The sequence below is a fragment of the Oncorhynchus mykiss genome, chromosome 26 (genome assembly GCF_057628025.1).
Source record: "Oncorhynchus mykiss isolate SJ-2025 chromosome 26, ASM5762802v1, whole genome shotgun sequence".
Taxonomy (NCBI): Eukaryota; Metazoa; Chordata; class Actinopteri; order Salmoniformes; family Salmonidae; genus Oncorhynchus; species Oncorhynchus mykiss.
The window spans coordinates 48566483-48584825 of NC_143047.1; the positions used below are offsets into that span (position 1 = coordinate 48566483).

At 44.3% G+C, this 18343-nt stretch overlaps 1 protein-coding gene across 5 annotated transcripts in view; it reads right to left on the reverse strand.

Annotated features, from left to right (window-relative positions):
* The window catches only part of plekhg4 (pleckstrin homology and RhoGEF domain containing G4), a 257371-nt gene that overhangs the window by 75888 nt on the left and 163140 nt on the right, over positions 1-18343 (reverse strand). For all 5 annotated transcript variants that reach the window (XM_090223345.1, XM_090223344.1, XM_090223343.1 and 2 more), the window contains 2 exons: positions 14380-14502; positions 10781-10972 (listed from right to left, as the gene is read on the reverse strand). In XM_090223345.1, the coding sequence (XP_090079471.1) occupies positions 10781-10972; positions 14380-14502 (315 nt within the window). The remainder of the gene's footprint in view (positions 1-10780; positions 10973-14379; positions 14503-18343) is intronic.

Below are 18343 nucleotides of genomic sequence, written 5' to 3' on the forward strand. Positions count from 1 at the left end.
ATCTCTACAGTGGACTCACGACTGATCGTTCTGATATCTCTACAGTGGACTCACGACTGATCGTTCTGATATCTCTACAGTGGACTCACGACTGATCGTTCTGATATCTCTACAGTGGACGGACTCACGACTGATCGTTCTGATATCTCTACAGTGGACGGACTCACGACTGATCGTTCTGATATCTCTACAGTGGACTCACGACTGATCGTTCTGATATCTCTACAGTGGACTCACGACTGATCGTTCTGATATCTCTACAGTGGACTCACGACTGATCGTTCTGATATCTCTACAGTGGACTCACGACTGATCGTTCTGATATCTCTACAGTGGACTCACGACTGATCGTTCTTGCACAGCCTTTTGTATTCCTCTCAGACATGTGAGACTTCATCACACCCACGCTCGCACGCACACGCTCGCACGCACCCACACGCACCCACACACACACCCAAGCACTGTACTCTGTCTTTGGGACCATCTGGTGCCTAAGGAGGTCACTGACCGGCATGCGACATGCTGGGGCGGGGGGCAGACCACATACGATGCCCATACCCCAAACACCCCTGTCCTCCTTACCCCCCCGTCTCCAAACCCCCACCCCATGTCTCCTATCCCGTGCCCCCCAGGCCAAATCACAATCACAGCACAAGTCAATGATCAGCGCAGCGCTGCACTTTCAATGGGAGATGATCAGTGCGATGTGTAAATCTGCCCTTTAGTCACAAACACCCCCCCCTCCTCCTCCTCCTCCTCCCTTCACCTCAGTGCTAACTGTCACTTTCCCCTGATCTGTGCCGGGGCTGTTGTTCAGTTTGGCTGGAGGGGTTTCCTATAGGGAGAGACATGTCAATAAAGGGTTAGAATACGTGTCAGAGCACAGGGCTGTTGGTGTGGATGTGGATTGGCATTGTGTGGCAGCCCTACTCTGTGGGACAGAAGAACACATAGGGTTGGTGGAACACAAACAATGTCTATATTTGGTCCAATACATGTCTTCATCTTCCCGTCACAGCTTTCAGAGAGAGACTTCCAGACCTTTTTCTGTTTGTCCTTGAGGATAACAACAAGCTGTTATATCCCTAACCTCATGTCAACTCAGTAAACTATATGGGTCATTGGATACAGCGCTTTAGGGAAGTCTTGACTTTTCCCACAGTTTGTTACGTTACAGCCTTCATCTAAAATGGATTCAATTCATTTATTTCAATCTACACACAATACACCATAACAACAAAGAGAAAACAGGTTTTTAGAATTTTTTGCAAATGTATTACAAATAAATACTTATTTATATTAGGTATCTGTTTTTTTGGTTTTAAAATATTTATTAACATTTCTAAAAACCTGTTTTCTTTTTGTCATTATGGGGTATTGTGATGTCATTATGGGGTATTGTGATGTCATTATGGGGTATTGTGATGTCATTATGGGGTATTGTGATGTCATTATGGGGTATTGTGATGTCATTATGGGATATTGTGATGTCATTATGGGGTATTGTGATGTCATTATGGGCTATTGTGTGTAGATTGATGAGGAAATAAATGAATTTAATGTAACAAAAACGGATCTGGTACGGTCCATCACTATGTACCGCCATTTAAAAAATATATATATATTATTATTTATTTTATCCTTTATTTAACTTGGCAAGCCAGTTAAGAACAAATTCTTATTTTCAATGACGGTCTAGGAACAGTGGGATAACTGCCTGTTCAGGGGCAGAGCGACAGATTTGTACCTTGTCAGCTCAGGGGTTTGAACTTGCAACCTTCCGGTTACTAGCCCACCACTCTAACCACTAACCCTGCCGCCCCAATGGTATGGTCCATCACCATGTACTGGTATGGACCATCACTATGTACTGGTATGGGCCCATACTATGTACTGGTATGGACCATCACTATGTACTGGTACGGCCCATACTATGTACTGGTATGGGCCATCACTATGTACTGGTACGGCCCATACTATGTACTGGTACGGGCCATCACTATGTACTGGTATGGACCATCACTATGTACTGGTACGGCCCATACTATGTACTGGTATGGACCATCACTATGTACTGGTACGGCCCATACTATGTACTGGTATGGGCCATCACTATGTACTGGTACGGCCCATACTATGTACTGGTACGGGCCATCACTATGTACTGGTACGGCCCATACTATGTACTGGTATGGACCATCACTATGTACTGGTATGGACCATCACTATGTACTGGTATGGACCATCACTATGTACTGGTATGGGCCATCACTATGTACTGGTATGGGCCATCACTATGTACTGGTACGGCCCATACTATGTACTGGTATGGACCATCACTATGTACTGGTATGGACCATCACTATGTACTGGTATGGACCATCACTATGTACTGGTATGGGCCATCACTATGTACTGGTACGGCCCATACTATGTACTGGTATGGACCATCACTATGTACTGGTATGGACCATCACTATGTAATACCAGTACAAGTTAATACCAAACCCAGTCAGGTTCCTTCAGGCTGGGCTGATCTGAGACCAGGCTAGTGGGAGTTAATACCAAACCCAGTCAGGTTCCTTCAGGCTGGGCTGATCTGGGACCAGGCTAGTGGAAGATAATACCAAACCCAGTCAGGTTCCTTCAGGCTGGGCTGATCTGGGACCAGGCTAGTGGAAGTTAATACCAAGCCCAGTCAGGTTAAAAATGTATCTTCCTTCAGGCTGGGCTGATCTGGGACCAGGCTAGTGGAAGATAATGCCAAACCCAGTCAGGTTCCTTCAGGCTGGGCTGATCTGGGACCAGGCTAGTGGAAGATAATACCAAACCCAGTCAGGTTCCTTCAGGCTGGGCTGATCTGGGACCAGGCTAGTGGAAGATAATACCAAGCCCAGTCAGGTTAAAAAGGTATCTTCCTTCAGGCTGGGCTGATCTGGGACCAGGCTAGAGGAAGATAATACCAAACCCAGTCAGGTTCCTTCAGGCTGGGCTGATCTGGGACCAGGCTAGAGGAAGATAATACCAAACCCAGTCAGGTTCCTTCAGGGTGGGCTGATCTGGGACCAGGCTAGAGGATGATAATACCAAACCCAGTCAGGTTCCTTCAGGCTGGGCTGAATTACAAAGAGATGGGTGTTGTTCCTACATGAAGACCAGGTCTTCTGTGTTGTGTCATATCCCTGTTGTCTATCTGTGTCTTTTGATTTACATTAACACAGCTAGCAGCTCAATATGGTTAACATTAACACAGCTAACAGCTCAATATGATTCACATTAACACAGCTAACAGCTAGCAGCTCAATATGATTAACATTAACACAGCTAACAGCTCAATATGATTCACATTAACACAGCTAACAGCTAGCAGCTCAATATGATTCACATTAACACAGCTAACAGCTCAATATGGTTAACATTAACACAGCTAACAGCTCAATATGGTTAACATTAACACAGCTAACAGCTCAATATGGTTGACATTAACACAGCTAACAGCTCAATATGGTTAACATTAACACAGCTAACAGCTCAATATGGTTAACATTAACACAGCTAACAGCTCAATATGGTTAACATTAACACAGCTAACAGCTAACAGCTCAATATGATTCACATTAACACAGCTAACAGCTCAATATGGTTAACATTAACACAGCTAACAGCTCAATATGATTTACATTAACACAGCTAACAGCTCAATATGGTTAACATTAACACAGCTAACAGCTCAATATGGTTAACATTAACACAGCTAACAGCTCAATATGGTTAACATTAACACAGCTAACAGCTAACAGCTCAATATGATTCACATTAACACAGCTAACAGCTCAATATGGTTAACATTAACACAGCTAACAGCTCAATATGGTTAACATTAACACAGCTAACGGCTCAATATGATTTACATTAACACAGCTAACAGCTAGCAGCTAAATATAATTAACATTAACACAGCTAACAGTTACCAGCTCAATATGATTTACATTAACACAGCTAACAGCTCAATATGGTTAAATTTAACACAGCTAACAGCTAACAGCTCAATATGATTAACATTAACACAGCTAACAGTTACCAGCTCAATATGATTAACATTAACACAGCTAACAGCTCACTATGTCAACAGATGGTAGGATATAGTGTAGCTCTGCTAACACCCACACTGGGGTCACTCTGCCGTGGTTTGAGGGGAGGAAGAGAGGAGGGGGGAGAACAAGGTGGGAGGGGTGCTATGATTATGCTAATCTGTAAATGTGATACTGATCATTCTGTAGGGATCATTCTGTAGCTGTTGTGGGCTGTAGTCATGGCTGCTGACCCTGAGAGAGAGAGGGACTGTCTGTCTGCAGAGAGAGAGAGACATCATCCCATATACCACCCTATTCCCTATATAGTGCACTACTTTAGACCAAAGCCATATACCACCCTATTCCCTATATAGTGCACTACTTTAGACCAGAGCCCTATGGCACCCTATTCCCTATATAGTGCACTACTTTAGACCAGAGCCCTATGGCATCCTATTCCCTATATAGTGCACTACTTTTCACCAGAGACCTAGAGAGAACAGGGTGCCATTTGGAACACAGCCATGGAGACTGGTGGAGAATGTAGTTGTAGTTAGCAGCTGTGACTGGAGGGGCGACTGGCTGGCTGGATGGATGGCTGGCTAGCTGACTGGCTGGCTGGATGGATGGATGGATGGCTGGCTGGCTGGCTGGCTGGCTGGCTGGCTGGCTGGATGGCTGGCTAGCTGACTGGCTGGCAGGATGGATGGCTGGCTAGCTGACTGGCTGGCTGGATGGATGGATGGATGGCTGGCTGGCTGGATGGCTGGCTGGCTGGATGGCTGGCTAGATGACTGGCTGGCTGGATGGATGGCTGACTGGCTGGATGGCTGGCTAGCTGACTGGCTGGCTGGATGGATGGCTGGCTGGCTGGCTGGATAGCTGGCTAGCTGACTGGCTGGCTGGATGGATGGCTGGCTGACTGGCTGGCTGGATGGCTGGCTGGCTAGCTGACTGGCTGGCTGGATGGATAGCTGGCTGGATGGCTGGATGGATGGCTGGCTGGCTAGCTGACTGGCTGGCTGGCTGGCTAGATGACTGGCTGGCTGGATGGATGGCTGACTGACTGACTGGCTGGCTAGCTGACTGGCTGACTGACTGACTGGCTGGCTAGCTGACTGGCTGACTGGCTGACTGGACCCTGAGTGATAAACATTGATAGAGGGCTGCTGATATTTTAGTGTGTGAGAGTATTGGCTCTGGAGAGACAACAGACGACCAGCTTGGTTGAACTGACTCAGTATTATACCGTATGAGAAGACTACCGGAAAGTAAAACACTCTTTGCCAGTTCAGGGGTTCAACCGGGTTAATCACATCATCTATACCGAGTTCAAAGTCAAACCCTGGAACAGGTTTGTCAAGTCAGACATTTTCTTCAGCAGACTGAGTTTAAATTGAGGACCGACAGATAGACCTCTCTATTGGTTCATGTTTATGGAGTTGGTTAACTTGTCTAACATCCTGTTCTGTCTAAGTCTCTACAGAGCTTACAGTATGCCTTGTCTAACATCCTGTTCTGTCTAAGTCTCTACAGAGCTTACAGTATGCCTTGTCTAAGATCCTGTTCTGTCTAAGTCTCTACAGAGCTTACAGTATGCCTTGTCTAAGATCCTGTTCTGTCTAAGTCTCTACAGAGCTTACAGTATGCCTTGTCTAACATCCTGTTCTGTCTAAGTCTCTACAGCAGCCCAGAGCTTACAGTATGCCTTGTCTAAGATCTTGTTCTGTCTAAGTCTCTACAGAGCTTACAGTATGCCTTGTCTAAGATCCTGTTCAGTCTAAGTCTCTACAGACCTTACAGTATGCCCTGTCTAAGATCCTGTTATGTCTAAGTCTCTACAGAGCTTACAGTATGCCCTGTCTAAGATCCTGTTCTGTCTAAGTCTCTACAGAGCTTACAGTATGCCCTGTCTAAGATCCTGTTCTGTCTAAGTCTCTACAGAGCTTACAGTATGCCTTGTCTAAGATCCTGTTCTGTCTAAGTCTCTACAGAGCTTACAGTATGCCCTGTCTAAGATCCTGTTCTGTCTAAGTCTCTACAGAGCTTACAGTATGCCTTGTCTAAGATCCTGTTCTGTCTAAGTCTCTACAGAGCTTACAGTATGCCCTGTCTAAGATCCTGTTCTGTCTAAGTCTCTACAGAGCTTACAGTATGCCTTGTCTAAGATCCTGTTCTGTCTAAGTCTCTACAGAGCTTACAGTATGCCTTGTCTAAGATCCTGTTCTGTCTAAGTCTCTACAGAGCTTACAGTATGCCTTGTCTAAGATCCTGTTCTGTCTAAGTCTCTACAGAGCTTACAGTATGCCTTGTCTAACATCCTGTTCTGTCTAAGTCTCTACAGCAGCTCAGAGCTTACAGTATGCCTTGTCTAAGATCCTGTTCTGTCTAAGTATCTACAGAGCTTACAGTATGCCTTGTCTAAGATCCTGTTCTGTCTAAGTCTCTACAGAGCTTACAGTATGCCTTGTCTAAGATCCTGTTCTGTCTAAGTCTCTACAGAGCTTACAGTATGCCTTGTCTAAGATCCTGTTCTGTCTAAGTCTGTACAGAGCTTACAGTATGCCTTGTCTAAGATCCTGTTCTGTCTAAGTCTCTACAGAGCTTACAGTATGCCTTGTCTAAGATCCTGTTCTGTCTAAGTCTCTACAGAGCTTACAGTATGCCTTGTCTAACATCCTGTTCTGTCTAAGTCTCTACAGAGCTTACAGTATGCCTTGTCTAACATCCTGTTCTGTCTAAGTGTCTACAGAGCTTACAGTATGCCTTGTCTAACATCCTGTTCTGTCTAAGTCTCTACAGAGCTTACAGTATGCCTTGTCTAAGATCCTGTTCTGTCTAAGTCTCTACAGAGCTTACAGTATGCCTTGTCTAAGATCCTGTTCTGTCTAAGTCTCTACAGCAGCTCAGAGCTTACAGTATGCCTTGTCTAAGATCCTGTTCTGTCTAAGTCTCTACAGAGCTTACAGTATGCCTTGTCTAAGATCCTGTTCTGTCTAAGTCTGTACAGAGCTTACAGTATGCCTTGTCTAAGATCCTGTTCTGTCTAAGTCTCTACAGAGCTTACAGTATGCCTTGTCTAAGATCCTGTTCTGTCTAAGTCTCTACAGAGCTTACAGTATGCCTTGTCTAAGATCCTGTTCTGTCTAAGTCTCTACAGAGCTTACAGTATGCCTTGTCTAAGATCCTGTTCTGTCTAAGTCTCTACAGCAGCTCAGAGCTTACAGTATGCCTTGTCTAAGATCCTGTTCTGTCTAAGTCTCTACAGAGCTTACAGTATGCCTTGTCTAAGATCCTGTTCTGTCTAAGTCTCTACAGAGCTTACAGTATGCCTTGTCTAAGATCCTGTTCTGTCTAAGTCTCTACAGAGCTTACAGTATGCCTTGTCTAACATCCTGTTCTGTCTAAGTCTCTACAGAGCTTACAGTATGCCTTGTCTAAGATCCTGTTCTGTCTAAGTCTCTACAGAGCTTACAGTATGCCTTGTCTAACATCCTGTTCTGTCTAAGTCTCTACAGAGCTTACAGTATGCCTTGTCTAACATCCTGTTCTGTCTAAGTGTCTACAGAGCTTACAGTATGCCTTGTCTAACATCCTGTTCTGTCTAAGTCTCTACAGAGCTTACAGTATGCCTTGTCTAAGATCCTGTTCTGTCTAAGTCTCTACAGAGCTTACAGTATGCCTTGTCTAAGATCCTGTTCTGTCTAAGTCTCTACAGCAGCTCAGAGCTTACAGTATGCCTTGTCTAAGATCCTGTTCTGTCTAAGTCTCTACAGAGCTTACAGTATGCCTTGTCTAAGATCCTGTTCTGTCTAAGTCTCTACAGAGCTTACAGTATGCCTTGTCTAAGATCCTGTTCTGTCTAAGTCTCTACAGAGCTTACAGTATGCCTTGTCTAACATCCTGTTCTGTCTAAGTCTCTACAGAGCTTACAGTATGCCTTGTCTAACATCCTGTTCTGTCTAAGTGTCTACAGAGCTTACAGTATGCCTTGTCTAACATCCTGTTCTGTCTAAGTCTCTACAGAGCTTACAGTATGCCTTGTCTAAGATCCTGTTCTGTCTAAGTCTCTACAGAGCTTACAGTATGCCTTGTCTAACATCCTGTTCTGTCTAAGTCTCTACAGAGCTTACAGTATGCCCTGTCTAACATCCTGTTTTGTCTAAGTTTCTACAGCAGCTCAGAGCTTACAGTATGCCTTGTCTAAGATCCTGTTCTGTCTAAGTCTCTACAGAGCTTACAGTATGCCTTGTCTAAGATCCTGTTCTGTCTAAGTCTGTACAGAGCTTACAGTATGCCTTGTCTAACATCCTGTTCTGTCTAAGTCTCTACAGAGCTTACATTATGCCTTGTCTAAGATCCTGTTCTGTCTAAGTCTCTACAGAGCTTACAATATGCCTGGTCTAAGATCCTGTTCTGTCTAAGTCTCTACAGACTTTACAGTATGCCTTGTCTAAGATCCTGTTCTGTCTAAGTCACTACAGAGCTTACAGAATGCCTTGTCTAAGATCTGACTGAGACAAGGAAGTGACTGACAATGTTGTGACCTCACTCTCTCTCTCACACACACACACTCTGTGTGTATGGCTGTGGTGAGAGACAATTGATTGTCGAAGCAGTGAAGTCACAGGTCACTGAGAGAGCTCTCTGTAACACAGTGTTTCTACAGTCCCTCCTGACACTGCTCTAAGACACACACACACACACACACACACACACACACACACACACACACACACACACTAGAGGTGTGTGGTCTGCTGTTTGTTCACCCGCACAGACCCACAATTACTAATAACCCATCCGTAACCACCAGTCAATACGTGATAAAGTGAAATATATAGGAAAATGCGTTGTAGGGTACAGTCAGAGACAGCAGAAAGATATTTGGACAGGGTGCAGGCTTTTTTGGGGCCTACTTCTGCTTATAATTTATGACATTTTGGTGGAAGGCTGTTAGTGAGTCAACTTGTCTATAATGAGATACATGCAGCTCCTCTTCTGTCATTACTTGTTGCCCTAGAAGACTAAATAAACCCTACTGGTCAACATAATAATGTTATGACGTGATAGAATGAATCAATCTAGTCGGTCAAGTCTTCTCTGTCATCTCCACTCCTTTTAGGGACCAGGGAGAAAATGCAATAAAAATAACTGACGGGAAATGATTTTCTGCATCAGTTTGACCTTGTTGAAAGGAAAATAGAAAGCTGTGAAAAACGACCCAACATGTTTCTGATCAGATGTCAGGTCGGCTTGGATGCATATTTTATGTGGTTGAAATACGATCCACTTTTATGATGCTGATAAAGACAGCACCTTTACAGACGGTCCCTAACTACACACTCACATTCTCTCTAGATGCTGATAAAGACAGCACCTTTACAGACGGTCCCTAACTACACACTCACATTCTCTCTAAATGCTGATAAAGAGGGTAACTTTACAGACAGTCCCTAAATACACATTCACATTCTCTCTAGATTCTGAAATAAATAAATAATATTTCTCCACTTCTGTTCCCGAATCAAAATGTACATTTGGTGGATCATTTTACTGCAAGAAATACAGTCAAACAAAGAACAAAGGATCCTGATAAAACAAACCCTATGGAAGGATCCTGATAAAACAAACCCTATGGAAGGATCCTGATAAAACAAACCCTATGGAAGGATCCTGATAAAACAAACCCTATGGAAGGATCCTGATAAAACAAACCCCATGGAAGGATCCTGATAAAACAAACCCTATGGAAGGATCCTGATAAAACAAACCCCATGGAAGGATCCTGATAAAACAAACCCTATGGAAGGATCCTGATAAAACAAACCCCATGGAAGGATCCTGATAAAACAAACCCTATGGAAGGATCCTGATAAAACAAACCCTATGGAAGGATCCTGATAAAACAAACCCTATGGAAGGATCCTGATAAAACAAACCCTATGGAAGGATCCTGATAAAACAAACCCTATGGAAGGATCCTGATAAAACAAACCCTATGGAAGGATCCTGATAAAACAAACCCTATGGAAGGATCCTGATAAAACAAACCCTATGGAAGGATCCTGATAAAACAAACCCTATGGAAGGATCCTGATAAAACAAACCCTATGGAAGGATCCTGATAAAACAAACCCTATGGAAGGATCCTGATAAAACAAACCCTATGGAAGGATCCTGACAAAACAAACCCTATGGAAGGATCCTGATAAAACAAACCCTATGGAAGGATCCTGATAAAACAAACCCTATGGAAGGATCCTGATAAAACAAACCCTATGGAAGGATCCGGGAAAAAACAAATCCTAACGAAATAGCATGTGCCACACCGAGTCTTGTGAATGATGCTGAGGCAGTAAAGAGAGCCTGAGGCAGAGAAAGAAGGGGCGAGACAGAGAGAATGAGAGAGAGACAGAGAGAGAATGAGAGAGAGAGAGAGAGAGAGAGAGAGAGAGAGAGAGAGAGAGAGAGAGAGAGAGCGAGAGAGAGAGAATGAGAGAGAGAGATAGAAGGAGAGAGAGAGAGAGGGTGAGAGAGAGACAGAGACAGAGAGAGAGAGAGAGAGAGAGAGAGAGAGAGAGAGAGGGAGAGAGAGAGAGAGGCAGAGAGAGAGGGAGAGAGAGAGGCAGAGAGAGAGAATGAGAGAGAGAAGGAGAGAGAGAGAGAGAGAGGGTGAGAGACAGTGAGATAGCAGTTCCTCTTACCTTATCGAAAAACTCGTAGAGACGTACGGTCTTGTCGATGTTGGTCTTGGTGTCTTCTACCCTCTGGGAGAAGTCGTGCAGGTGGACCCAGAAGGATCGAACTTTGACCTCGTACACCTGCAGCTCGGCTGACGACAAGTCTTCCCAGCGTTCTAGACGTTTCAGCAGCGCCTCGCCTCCCTTACAGTGTTCCTATTGGACAGACAGTCAACTCTAACCCTTACAGTGTTCCTATTGGACAGAACAGACAGTCAACTCTAACCCTTACAGTGTTCCTATTGGACAGAACAGACAGTCAACTCTAACCCTTACAGTGTTCCTATTGGACAGAACAGACAGTCAACTCTAACCCTTACAGTGTTCCTATTGGACAGAACAGACAGTCAACTCTAACCCTTACAGTGTTCCTATAGGACAGAACAGACAGTCAACTCTAACCCTTACAGTGCTCCTATAGGACAGAACAGACAGTCAACTCTAACCCTTACAGTGTTCCTATAGGACAGAACAGACAGTCAACTCTAACCCTTACAGTGTTCCTATAGGACAGAACAGACAGTGAACTCTAACCCTTACAGTGTTCCTATTGGACAGAACAGACAGTCAACTCTAACCCTTACAGTGTTCCTATAGGACAGAACAGACAGTCAACTCTAACCCGTACAGTGTTCCTATTGGACAGAACAGACAGTCAACTCTAACCCTTACAGTGTTCCTATTGGACAGAACAGACAGTCAACTCTAACCCTTACAGTGCTCCTATAGGACAGAACAGACAGTCAACTCTAACCCTTACAGTGTTCCTATTGGACAGAACAGACAGTCAACTCTAACCCTTACAGTGTTCCTATTGGACAGAACAGACAGTCAACTCTAACCCTTACAGTGTTCCTATAGGACAGAACAGACAGTCAACTCTAACCCTTACAGTGCTCCTATAGGACAGAACAGACAGTGAACTCTAACCCTTACAGTGTTCCTATAGGACAGAACAGACAGTCAACTCTAACCCTTACAGTGTTCCTATAGGACAGAACAGACAGTCAACTCTAACCCTTACAGTGTTCCTATAGGACAGAACAGACAGTCAACTCTAACCCTTACAGTGTTCCTATAGGACAGAACAGACAGTCAACTCTAACCCTTACAGTGTTCCTATAGGACAGAACAGACAGTCAACTCTAACCCTTACAGTGTTCCTATAGGACAGAACAGACAGTCAACTCTAACCCTTACAGTGTTCCTATAGGACAGAACAGACAGTCAACTCTAACCCTTACAGTGTTCCTATAGGACAGAACAGACAGTCAACTCTAACCCTTACAGTGCTCCTATAGGACAGAACAGACAGTCAACTCTAACCCTTACAGTGTTCCTATAGGACAGAACAGACAGTCAACTCTAACCCTTACAGTGCTCCTATAGGACAGAACAGACAGTCAACTCTAACCCTTACAGTGTTCCTATAGGACAGAACAGACAGTCAACTCTAACCCTTACAGTGTTCCTATAGGACAGAACAGACAGTCAACTCTAACCCTTACAGTGCTCCTATAGGACAGAACAGACAGTGAACTCTAACCCTTACAGTGTTCCTATTGGACAGAACAGACAGTCAACTCTAACCCTTACAGTGTTCCTATAGGACAGAACAGACAGTGAACTCTAACCCTTACAGTGTTCCTATAGGACAGAACAGACAGTCAACTCTAACCCTTACAGTGTTCCTATAGGACAGACAGTCAACTCTAACCCTTACAGTGCTCCTATTGGACAGAACAGACAGTCAACTCTAACCCTTACAGTGTTCCTATAGGACAGAACAGACAGTGAACTCTAACCCTTACAGTGCTCCTATTGGACAGAACAGACAGTCAACTCTAACCCTTACAGTGTTCCTATAGGACAGAACAGACAGTCAACTCTAACCCTTACAGTGTTCCTATAGGACAGAACAGACAGTGAACTCTAACCCTTACAGTGCTCCTATTGGACAGAACAGACAGTCAACTCTAACCCTTACAGTGTTCCTATAGGACAGAACAGACAGTCAACTCTAACCCTTACAGTGTTCCTATTGGACAGAACAGACAGTCAACTCTAACCCTTACAGTGTTCCTATTGGACAGAACAGACAGTCAACTCTAACCCTTACAGTGTTCCTATTGGACAGAACAGACAGTCAACTCTAACCCTTACAGTGTTCCTATTGGACAGAACAGACAGTCAACTCTAACCCTTACAGTGTTCCTATAGGACAGAACAGACAGTCAACTCTAACCCTTACAGTGTTCCTATAGGACAGAACAGACAGTCAACTCTAACCCTTACAGTGCTCCTATAGGACAGAACAGACAGTCAACTCTAACCCTTACAGTGTTCCTATAGGACAGAACAGACAGTCAACTCTAACCCTTACAGTGTTCCTATAGGACAGAACAGACAGTCAACTCTAACCCTTACAGTGTTCCTATAGGACAGAACAGACAGTCAACTCTAACCCTTACAGTGTTCCTATAGGACAGAACAGACAGTCAACTCTAACCCTTACAGTGCTCCTATAGGACAGAACAGACAGTCAACTCTAACCCTTACAGTGTTCCTATAGGACAGAACAGACAGTCAACTCTAACCCTTACAGTGTTCCTATAGGACAGACAGTAAACTCTAACCCTTACAGTGCTCCTATTGGACAGAACAGACAGTAACTTGTATAGCTCACACACACCGGTAGGATTGTTTGCCTGTCGACATTACTTAACACCTCTCTTTTGTGTTCCCACAGCAAAGACCTTGAAGTCGTCAGTCACCAAGCCTTGTTAAAACACTCCAAACCAGAAGGTGGCAGTAGTGTTGTTTGGCAACGCATGTCCGTGTTATCAGCTTAGTTTATGGTCTACATTCCAACGTTATCTAGCTATCTAGCTAGCTGCGCTAATGTTGCTATTTTGTATAAAGCCCCTGTAGATAACAGCCAGATCCCACAGCTGGATAACTAAAAAAACAACTGAATTCACTCTCCACGATCCCATACTGCCAGCGGCAGCCCATAGCCAAATATTTAGCTCACTAACGTTAGCATATTCGCTAGCTAGCGCAACATAGCTAGCTAGCTAAGAACACTGCACTAAGTCGGCAGCTAATTGACAGGCGGCTGTTTCATGGAAACAAATCCATTGTGATTTAATTATAATGTGAATACTAGCTAGTATTGACATTATAATGTGGTTGTTAGCTAGCATGGAGGAAGTATTTAGTGTTTGTGTGCATTGTGTCTGTGCACGATCCCATAGCCTACATTATGAAGTGATACTGGCCCATGACATGTAACCGTGGATGTCAGTCAGTCAGCCAGCCAGTCAGTCAGACAGCCAGTCAGTCAGTCAGCCAGACAGACAGACAGTCAGCCAGTCAACCAGTCAGTCAGTCAGTCAGTCAGAGGTACCTACGTAGGCAGCAGTGTAGAGGGAGAGAGAGACAGCCAGTCAGACAGCCAGTCAGTCAGCCAGTCAGCCAGCCAGCCAGCCAGTCAGTCAGACAGTCAGCCAGTCAGTCAGTCAGCCAGACAGTCAGCCAGACAGTCAGCCAGAGGTACCTACGTAGGCAGCAGTGTAGAAGTCTCTGAAGAGGGTCTGTTTCCTGTGCAGCTGCTCCAGAGAATCCTCCAGCTCTCCGAGCGTTCTCAGACGACTCTCTCCAACCTCCTCAATCCAGTCACTCACCTGCACACACACACACACACACACACACACACACACACACACACACACACACACACACACACACACACACACACACACACAAAGGTCAATATGTTACTATTCCCTCTACTAGAATCCTCCAGCTCTCCAAGCGTTCTCAGACGACTCTCTCCTACCTTTATTATACACAGATTTAAAATATCTATTGATAACAAATGTTTATTTTGGGACTGTTCTTATGTCAGAAGATGTTGGAGTGAGTCAGATGATGTTGGAGTGAATCAGAATATGTTGGAGTGAGTCAGAATATGTTGGAGTGAGTCAGAATATGTTGGAGTGAGTTAGAAGATGTTGGAGTGAGTCAGAAGATGTTGGAGTGAGTCAGATGATGTTGGAGTGAGTCAGAATATGTTAGAGTGAGTTAGAAGATGTTGGAATGAGTTAGAAGATGTTGGAGTGAGTCAGAAGATGTTGGAGTGAGTCAGAAGATGTTGGAGTGAGTCAGAAGATGTTGGAGTGAGTCAGAAGATGTTGGAGTGAGTTAGAGGATGTTGGAGTGAGGAGTGAGTCAGAAGATGTTGGAGTGAGGAGTGAGTCAGAATATGTTGGAGTGAGTTAGAAGATGTTGGAGTGAGTCAGAAGATGTTGGAGTGAGTCAGATGATGTTGGAGGGATGTTAGAGTGAGTCAGAAGATGTTGGAGTGAGTTAGAAGAGGTTGGAGTGAGTCAGAAGATGTTGGAGTGAGTCAGATGATGTTGGAGTGAGTCAGAAGATGTTGGAGTGAGTCAGAAGATGCTGGAGTGAGTCAGATGATGTTGGAGTGAGTTAGAAGATGTTGGAGTGAGTCAGAAGATGTTGGAGTGAGTCAGAAGATGTTGGAGGGATGTTGGAGTGAGTTAGAAGATGTTGGAGTGAGTCAGAAGATGTTGGAGTGAGTCAGATGATGTTGGAGGGATGTTGGAGTGAGTCAGAAGATGTTGGAGTGAGTTAGAAGAGGTTGGAGGGAGTTAGAAGAGGTTGGAGTGAGTCAGAAGATGTTGGAGTGAGTCAGATGATGTTGGAGTGAGTCAGAAGATGTTGGAGTGAGTCAGAAGATGCTGGAGTGAGTCAGAAGATGTTGGAGTGAGTCAGATGATGTTGGAGTGAGTCAGAAGATGTTGGAGTGAGTCAGAAGATGCTGGAGTGAGTCAGATGATGTTGGAGTGAGTTAGAAGATGTTGGAGTGAGTCAGAAGATGTTGGAGTGAGTCAGAAGATGTTGGAGGGATGTTGGAGTGAGTTAGAAGATGTTGGAGTGAGTCAGAAGATGTTGGAGTGAGTCAGATGATGTTGGAGGGATGTTGGAGTGAGTCAGAAGATGTTGGAGTGAGTTAGAAGAGGTTGGAGGGAGTCAGAAGATGTTGGTGTGAGTCAGATGATGTTGGTGTGAGTCAGAAGATGTTGGAGTGAGTCAGATGATGTTGGAGGGATGTTGGAGGGAGTCAGAAGATGTTGGTGTGAGTCAGATGATGTTGGTGTGAGTCAGAAGATGTTGGAGTGAGTCAGAAGATGTTGGAGTGAGTAAGAAGATGTTGGAGTGAGTTAGAAGAGGTTGGAGTGAGTCAGAAGATGTTGGAGGGAGTCAGATGATGTTGGAGTGAGTTGGAAGATGTTGGAGTGAGTCAGAAGATGATGGAGTGAGGAGTGAGTTAGACGATGTTGGAGTGAGTCAGAGGATGTTGGAGTGAGTTAGAAGATGTTGGAGTGAGTCAGAAGATGTTGGAGTGAGTTAGAAGATGTTGGAGTGAGTCAGAAGATGTTGGAGTGAGTCAGAAGATGTTGGAGTGAGTTAGAAGATGTTGGAGTGAGTCAGAAGATGTTGGAGTGAGTCAGAGTTATTAGAAATATATTCCACAGCGGTTTAGATGGTACAATGACTCTCTACACTGGACTTGTTTGTTTTGTCACAGAAACTGAAATTTGGGGAACTATTAGGATTTTATCAACCAGGAAATGACGGAGCGATTTCTGCACATTGCACCTTTAAGCCGTATGTATATACTGGTTTTCTATACTATTCTACTGTATCTTAGTCTATGCATTACTCATCTCATATGTATATACTGGTTTTCAATACTATTCTACTGTATCTTAGTCCGTTCCGCTCTGACATCACTAGTCCATATGTATAAAGTCTTAACTCATTCCTACTTAGATTTACGTGTACAATTATGTTGTGGAAATTGTTAGATATTACTGCATTGTCGGAGCTAGAAGCACATAGCATTTCACTACACAATAACATCTGCTAACCATGTGTATCTGACCAATAAAATGTTATTTGATTTTAAACAAGATAGAGCCACGTGTAGGAAGAAAACATAAATCTCTCTGTTTACTTTAACCTCCCGAGAGACTGAAAAACAGCTTCTGTCTCAAGGCCATCAGACTGTTAAACAGCTTCTGTCTCAAGGCCATCAGACTGTTAAACAGCCACCACTAACACTGAGTGGCTGCTGCCAACACACTGACACTGACTCAACTCCAGCCACTTTAATAATGGGAATTGATGGGAAATGATGTAAAATATATCACTAGCCACTTTAAACAATGCTACCTTATATAATGTTACTTACCCTACATTATTCATCTCATATGCATACGTATATACTGTACTCTATATCATCGACTGTATCCTTATGTAATACATGTATCACTAGCCACTTTAAACTATGCCACTTTGTTTACATACTCATCTCATTTGTACATACTGTACTCGATACCATCTACTGTATCTTGCCTATGCTGCTCTGTACCATCACTCATTCATATATCCTTATGTACATATTCTTTATCCCCTTACACTGTGTACAAGACAGTAGTTTTGGAATTGTTAGTTAGATTACTTGTTATTACTGCATTGTCGGAACTAGAAGCACAAGCATTTCGCTACACTCGCATTAACATCTGCTAACCATGTGTATGTGACAAATACAATTTGATTTGATTTGATTTGATACCCAGAATGGTCTATGAAACCATTTTCATATCAGGACCCCTAATTTGGAAGACTCTGCTATAATGCATCATAGCTGAGTTATAAGCTGTTATGTACCTCCTTGACTCCCTCTCCAGGCTCCTGAAACATGATAAATTTTTAGTTCCTGCTCGATTCAGAGTCCCAGCCCCTATAACCAGCCGCTATCCCCTATAACCAGCCCATATCCCCAGCCCCTATAAACAGCCGCTATCCCCTATAACCAGCCCCTATAACCAGCCGCTATCCCCTATAACCAGCCCATATCCCCAGCCCTTATAAACAGCCGCTATCCCCTATAACCAGCCCCTATAACCAGCCCATATCCCCAGCCCCTATAAACAGCCCCTATCCCTATAACAAGCCCCTATCCCTATAACCAACCCATATCCCCTATAACCAGCCCCTATCCCAATAACCAGCCCCTATCCCTATAACCAGCCCCCTATCCCTAACCCCAGCCCCCTATCCCTATAACCAGCCCCCTATCCCTATAACCAGCCCCTATCCCTATAACCAGCCCCTATCGCCATCCCCCTATCCCTATAACCAGCCCCTATCCCTATCCCCAGCCCCCTATCCCTATAACCAGCCCCCTATCCCTATAACCAGCCTCTATCCCTATAACCAGCCCCTATCCCCATCCCCCTATACCTATAACCAGCCCCTATCCCTATAACCAGCCCCTATCCCTATAACCAGCCCCTATCCCCATACCCCTATCCCTATAACCAGCCCCTATCCCCAGCCCCCTATCCCTATCCCTATAACCAGCCCCTATCCCTATGACCAGCCCCTATCCCCATCCCCCTATCCCTATAACCAGCCCCTATCCCTATAACCAGC